The 7,824-nt window shown below is 38.8% G+C and overlaps 1 protein-coding gene across 4 annotated transcripts in view; it reads right to left on the reverse strand.

Annotated features, from left to right (window-relative positions):
- LOC107673552 (neuronal growth regulator 1-like) overlaps positions 1–4,249 on the reverse strand; it is a 133,967-nt gene extending 129,718 nt beyond the window's left edge. For all 4 annotated transcript variants that reach the window (XM_016467179.1, XM_016467177.1, XM_016467176.1 and 1 more), the window contains exon 1: positions 3,892–4,249. In XM_016467179.1, coding sequence (XP_016322665.1) covers positions 3,892–4,061 — 170 coding nt within the window. In that variant the 5' untranslated portion in view covers positions 4,062–4,249. The remainder of the gene's footprint in view (positions 1–3,891) is intronic.
- Between the last annotated feature and the right edge of the window lie 3,575 nt (positions 4,250–7,824).

The raw sequence follows: 7,824 nt of genomic DNA on the forward strand, positions 1-7,824 counted from the left end.
AAAATACTGATATTCTGGTCTATAACTCCTCCCCGAACTTCCCTCTGCCCTGTATCTTGGTCTCTCATTGGCTGTAGGTCATCGCCGATGTAGTTTTCAGTCAGAAATCATTGCACACAGCGTGATTGTGAATCGCCGACAGCTCCAGATATTTAGCATGCCAAATATTTTGCGGGCATCGGCGACGTGATAGGGCTGCAGCAGAAGTTCTTTTACGCTACTATTTGAATCTTCCGCATTTTAAACGCGGAAGTGTGATAAAGGCCTATCGTTGCCTGGGTTGCGTACGTATGTGTGGGGCGGAGCTATCAAAATAGGGGCGAGACACTTTTGGGGTAGGGGCGTGTTTGTTTTGGTGATTTGAAATATCAACATTGGCTACCAGAAATCTACCCCACCTTTAAACATCAGCCTACATTATTATCATGGTTTCCCAAATTGGGGTTCATACGTTCATGAAAAACTTATAATTAATTACATTTTTTTTTTTTTTAAACAAAATAAATAAATCAAAATAAAACAGTCAATACACGACTTTCTGAACTTAAATAATCTTTTTTATAAAGAAAACCTAAAAAGATAATAACGAAAACTTAGGTATAATCACTAAACTAAAAATAGTTACTGCCACTGTGTGAATAATATCATGTTATCAATAAAAAGTAACTTATTTTAAATCTAACTACAAGTATTTTTTTCTGTAATCTGATAATGTAATCCAGACTACATATAATCAGCTACATATAATCAGTACCCAGCACTGTGTATATATAACAGGTTAGCAACTAAACAACATTCTTTTAGATTTTCTGTACATTCCTGCAGTGGCTTTAACAAAGAGTAACATCTTGCCTTCAGGTATTCATGGCTGGTGAATGTCAGATAATGTTAAGTTCCTGCCTGGCTTTCTATAGCTTTCTGTGTCACCTTTAATATCCAGGGCTCTCTCTATATTTACAAGAGAAGTGTGGAATACACACAATTTAGACTCCTCTGTGGTACACTAAATATTGAAGCTGAAGCTGATAATCTCTGATCGTGAGTTATTCTTGAACAAAATTGAAGAAAAACATGATAATGTGAATATTATAATGTTAAGCTGTACCACTGGCATCATATCTGTAGTATAAAGTATGTTGACATATTGCAGCCAAATTGCAAATATTAAACGTGGGCTTATTGGCACAAAGTCAAGAACCATTTAAGCGAGATCACAGTATTTGTCATAATTTATGCTCTTCAGCTCAAGAGACCAACGATACCATGGATAAAGACAGATTAGATACACTCTAAGAAGTCATTAACATTTTAGATCCTAAATATTCTCTTCAATACCTACAGTGTACATTAGGGCTGTGCAATATATCGAAATTATCGAAATATCGCAAATGTACATATCGCAATATGATTAAACTTGTGATCATGTTGTGTTGAAAACAGCATGATTCCACAAATTATATATATTGGTATCGATATATTGATGGAATATATACAATCAGCTTCTCTTGGATTTTGCTTTTACACTGACACAACTGATACAGTAATAACCCTCTGTAATAACTGGATCAGCAAAACATCAATAATTCGAACACACACATTAAATATTTCAGAGAGCACAGCACTAGTTAAAGTGTTGGTGTTCAAGTTAATAATACAACAGAAGAGATAAAACAGAGGAGAATATCTCACAGTAACATCCTTCCGATTAATCAGCACTGACAGTAAGAGATGTGGCCTGAGGAGAAAAGAAGCAGGTTCCCACCCACGTCTCCATGTAACACTGACGCTGGTGAGGGACACGTTTAAAGCACAGGCACAGAGGTACTAAGCATTCACAGACCACCAACTGACATTCTCTGGTCATCTGGGACAGTCATGACAGCCCTATTCACAGTACACAATAGCCTCCCATTACAATTTTTTTACCCAATTCTGAGATACAATAATGTTGTCACATTGAAATTACTTGGCATAAGTGCCTTCACTTCTGAAAATGTAACAATACAAGAAACTTTCTAGGGTGTATTTTAGTCAAAGCGAGTATAAGAAAAAAATCTAAGATAACAATCAAGGCTTTCTGGGAAAAAACAGCAAGGTGCAAAACTGACGTTTGAATAGCCTGCTAAACATAACCAATGGTGGAAATTGACTGCCACTTAAGCCAAGCAAACAATTTTGTAGAAACAAGGGGTGAACAAAGGGTGATGGTCCATCATTTTCCCCCAAAGCTCTACACAAAGTCCTCAGTGAAATCATAATGGAGGGTGAGTTTCAAGTAGATAGCAGCAACCGAGCTTGAGACAACCAACACAAACAAATAACATGAAAACCTTACTTGAGCAAAATATCACATTGCACAATATAACACAAAACAAAGAGTATATAAACAGCAAACTGTGGGCTAGTGATACCCGATTCCTGAACAAATTGTTATTTTGAGTCGAATCTTTTCAAAGAATCGGTTGATTGATTCAATAAACCGGCCTTGGGCGATTAGTTCACGAATCGGACTGAATCAGTCTGAGCATTTCTCGAGTCACTGACTCTTTAAACAGAGAACCGTCTCTGTCATGTCCGATTTGTAACAAGCTGACACACGATGAGTCAGCTGACAGTTTGTTTGCATAAACAATATTTTATTTTAAAACATGCCGAGAGATGTAGCCTATCTGAAATGAACAAAACACAAACATTATTTAGGTTTTAGGTTCTAAATCACTTAATTATTTTGGCTACAGCATACTGCACCGGACTCGTGACACTACAATACAGATCTAGCCTACATGAATAACAAAATCAGAAAACTACAATAAAGAGCAACATGTACTCACATTTGACTTTTTTAAACGTTTTCGAGCATGCAACGTGCAACGCCAGTGTGATTCGGACTACGTGATGACGCACTTACGTAAAAGAATTGCTAAATGGGGTTTTGAACAGGTTCATTGAAACGAACTGTTCGAAAGAACCGACTCCATGAAATGAGTCGAACTTCCCATCATAGTGGTCCTGTGTGTTAAATGAAAAGGAGGACAAGCTAAATTTCCAAGGAGTCAAACGTATATTCTAACGTATATAAAAATGTCATATAATGTTTCATATGATTCTGAAAGTTAGATTTCACGGAAGACAATATAAACGACGTCTGGATCAATTCTTAAGAAGAAAAATACATAGGCTCCCCAGGGCTGAAATCACTCAATATCTGGTGTTATGAAAAATCATTTTATTTAAATTAGAGTACAACATCCAGCAGCAAACTGCAAGAATGGACTTGTGAAACGTAAAAAATTTTTATTAGACACTCAGTTACCGTCAGACACACCCATGGAAAAAAAGCTTTCAGTAAACGTGGATCGGTTGGAATTCTGTTAACATGTTTATCATAAACTACTCTTGACGTGACTCAAATCCCCCTTTAATCCCGCTTATAATCGTCTGCAACTTTTCTGTCCTTATTAGATTTTTTTTCCCAGGGCTCAAACATTCGTGGGGCTCTTTCGGACGGTGGGAATCATGAATGACTTCATTGTAATTGTGTAAAGTGTTCGGCTTGGCGGGGTTTACAAAAGTCTACCCCCTTCCCCAGCTCCTTATGCAACCCCTCATAGAGACACTCTGGACCCTAGACTTTAAAGATCTATAAGTGAGCCAGTTCACCTCCAAACTCGAAAATATCTCGGGAGGGAAAAAAATCATCACGGTCCCAAACTGTTCTGGTCTATATGGGAATCAGCAGGGTTTATGACCCAAATAAAAGTGACGGAGCGGCACAGGGGGATCTGCCGAGTGTTGTTTACAAAACTGAGAGGAGAGCAGAGCAGAGCAGAGACAGAGGCAGGTGCCAGCAAGTTTAGTTTGAACATTTCTACAGCGACTTGAGTCTCCTACCTGAGCAGCGCGGTGTCTCCCTGTCTGCTGACCACACTCTCGCTGGACGCATAGTCCACAGTTTGTCCAGCGGGCAAGCACGATGGTAAAAAGCAGCAAAGACTAAGAATTATAGCGGTGAGCCATTGACCGGAGACGCACGCATCCTGCACTGCAATCATTATGTCCATCACCGCCGAATGGAGCACGATCCGCGCCGTTATCAAAAATAAAAATATCTGGATGAAAACACAATAATCCTCCGCGAAAACCCCGAGAAACGGCGTTCCGTGTAGTTTCCCAGATTTGTTTTGATCGGAACCTGACCGCGGGAGGAAGTCGACTCTCCAGTGGCTTGCACACCATCTAGTGAGGAAATGGGAAACGGGAGCAGAGCTAGCAGCAGACAACCCCCCTGGCTCTGATCCTGTTGCCATGCGGCCGTTTCCCAGGCAACCTGTTCCCTGTAGCTCGTGATGGAGCAGTTAAGCAGGTGGTTATTCTTGATACGGCAATATTATTTAAATGAGTGAGTTTTGACCACCCGGGGTTTAGCGCCCTGCAACCCCGAGACGTCCTCCTGCAAACACGCACTTTGTTTTGTTTTAGCCTATTGCGTGCGACGTCTCTAACAACGAGTCGATGAAAAGGGCAAGATGTAAAATGACACAGGTCAGGTCTTGTTTGTGTCATCGGTGGCCCATGCAGCCCTGCAGTATGCTGCTATTTGTTCCGAGAAGTTACTGCATGCTGGATGTTCTCATCCATTTTTAGACGGCTTGAAAGATTTCATATTCTCTCAGACCAAGTGTTTTTGTATGTGTGTGTGTGTGTGTGTGTGTGTGTGTTGTTTATCATATCAAAGTAAACAAAAATGTTCTTAAAATTAAACATTTGTGACCCTGGACTACAAAAACCAGTCGTAAGTGTGATTTTTTTTTTAATCGATATTTATACATCATCTGAAAGTTGAATAAATAAGCTTTCCATTGATTTATGGTTTGTTAGGATAGGACAATATTTGGCCGAGATACAACTATTTGAAAATCTGGAATCTGAGGGTGCAAAAAAATAAAAATAATTCTAAATATTGAGAAAATCGCTTTTAAAGTTGTCCAAATGGAAGTCTTTATGCAAAAATTAAGTTTTGATATATTTACAGTAGGAAATTTACAAAATATCTTCATGGCACATGATCTTTACTTAATATCCTAATGATTTTTGGCTTAAAAGAAAAATCCATCATTTTGACCAATACAATGTATTGTTGACTATTACTACAAATATACCTGTGTGTGACTTATGACTGGTTTTGTGGTCCAGGGTCACATATAAGACTTAATATGTGACTCATCAAATAAATACATACAGTGTTGTGGACATGAAATATTAATCTGAATTTTAATTACTTTATAATTTTGCATGTATCTTAAATGTTCTGCCAAAATAGTCCAAACAATATGAAACAACTGACCTTGCAACAACAACTGCAACTTTAGGCCTAATATTAATACTGAAGTAAGTCCTCCTAATAGAAAACTGACAACTCGTCAAAAGACAAGACAGAGCAGCTTACTTTAGCTATGAAACAAAGTCTCAGCTTTCACATTTTGTCATTTTTTAAAGAAATTTAAACAATACATACCGTTATGTGGCTCTTTAATATGTCGTGACAGATCGCTGTAGAGCCTCAGCTTAAAGGGGTCATATGATGCGATTTCAATTTTTCCTTTCTCTTTGAAGTGTTACAAGCTCTTGGTGCATAAAGAAGATCTGTAAATTTGCAAATACTCAACGCACTGGATAGCTGGCCAATCAGAGCACATCTCGCTTCTCAGACTGATGAGCTTTGCAAAAATCGATGCGTTTCAGAAAGGCGGGACATATAGAAGAAACAATAATGTACAGTATGTGGAAAATAGGGAAGTCTGGCCTAATGGTTAGAGAGTCGGACTTGTGTGTTCACGGTGTGTGTGTGTTCACTGCTGTGTGTGTGCACTTTGGATGGGTTAAATGCAGAGCACTAATTCCTAGTATGGGTCACCATACTTGGCCACATGTCACGTCACTTTCACTTTTTTACGTTCACTTTCAAATAATGTATTTTTTTTACTTTAAACCGCATAAACACATTTCATTACACCAAATACACAAAATAATGTTCTTTTTAGCAACATCATATGACCCCTGTGGCACGTGAACTAGAGGTCTGCACGGGCTTTAAAGTGAAGCCCGAACCCGGCCCGTACCCGAGATCGTCTGACCCGACCCGAGCGGCACAGTTAAATTTAGAGCCCGAACCCGAAATCTTTTTTTTTTTTTCCACAACGAATAGCCAATTTAAAAAAATGCTGTATTTCACGATTGCATGCAACGGTCAGTAAGCAAATACATGTAAAGAAACAGAATCATTAAGGCTCAAATTTATTTGAATTAATTATATCATTTATTTGAATTAGTGCGAGAGAGAGAGAGATGAAAGTTGCGTGTGTGAACCTGCGTCTGCGCGTCTCTCTCTACAAGCAATGAGGCTTAGTTTCTTCAAAAACAGCGATTTTACCCCCTCATTGCAGAGAAATATAATGTTGCGAGCCTGTCGAAGCTATTTTACTAATAAAAGTTTCCGTGCTGTGTTGTCGTGTGCTATAATGTGTGTGCGTGCGTCTATGAAAGCAGCGTAGCCTGCATATAGTTTTAGTTTAGCTATAAACCCGAGCCCGACCCAAACCCGAAGCTATTCATTAAACATTAACCCGAACCCGAACCCGACCCGAAACCCGAAAGTATTTCGGGACCCGTCGGGCTCGGGTCGGGTAGCAGACCTCTAACGTGAACCCATCATCTCTTCCTCTTTACTAGTAGTTATAGCATGAAATAAACATGAATGAACATCAGAAGATATCTTGTTTCAACTGTGGAAAGATGTCAATCCACACCATTTTTCAAGTTCAAGTCCACCGACGTTAATCTACTCTCCCATCTGGTTTGTTTGTCGTACAAAGATTCTGCGTTATGATTGGTCAGTTCGCCTGTCAATCAAATTCCCTGCGAAATGTCAATTGACCAATCAGAATCAAGTATTCCAGCAAGCCATGTAATAAGCAAGCCATACCTTAGTCAGGTTATTGAATTTAAGGCTGTGAGGGATAGACTTACAGTTTTACACACACTGTATAGAGGTCCTAGTTTCTTTTTGTTTTTTTTGGAAAAAAATGTTTTGTCAGCTGAACAATGGACCTTTTTCACATTTCCGGGTTTCTCAGCAGCGGAAGTCGTCATAGTTGGGTTAACTTGAATAGCAGTGAATGGGAGAGTACCACAAATATATTTTTTTGCATTCCCATTTGCTCAAATAGCAAAAGAAAAACTCCACGATAGTGTTTTCATGACTTTCAATAAAAGGAAAAAAATTGAAATAGACTGATAACGGCTGTCAGAAGAGAGAACGATGTCAAATTTACCGTCCCTCCCATAGACGCTGCATTAGAAACACCCTCGCATTAGCGTTAACTGTTTTTTTGTAATTTGATGCAAAGGTGATATAACACAAAGAATAGTGTTATAAATGTACATACATTTTAAAAAAAATACAAATATGAAAAACTTTCGAGGATTTACGATGCTGATGACCGTTAACCGCGTCATCACAGTCTTGTGAAAAGGGCCTGTTGGTATGTTGTTAAAGGTCCCATATTTTACACCTTTCTGGAGTTTTATTTTAGGTTTTGATGTCCTTAAGAATTTGATATACATACATCATGACTAGATAGACACGGTGAGTTTGTCTTTACTATACAGGTTAGATGTGATCCACCTCATAGTAACAATCCTGTCAGATCGTCCATCCTTTGAGTGAGAGTGTAACGTTACAGGTCGGCCGATCTGGTTTCGTGGTTAAAGTTAACCTTTTCGACATGTTTCCCTGTTGTCGTTGCTCAGCAATAGCATGGACCT

The sequence above is a fragment of the Sinocyclocheilus anshuiensis genome, unplaced genomic scaffold (genome assembly GCF_001515605.1).
Source record: "Sinocyclocheilus anshuiensis isolate Anshui unplaced genomic scaffold, SAMN03320099.WGS_v1.1 scaffold44, whole genome shotgun sequence".
Lineage (NCBI taxonomy): Eukaryota > Metazoa > Chordata > Actinopteri > Cypriniformes > Cyprinidae > Sinocyclocheilus > Sinocyclocheilus anshuiensis.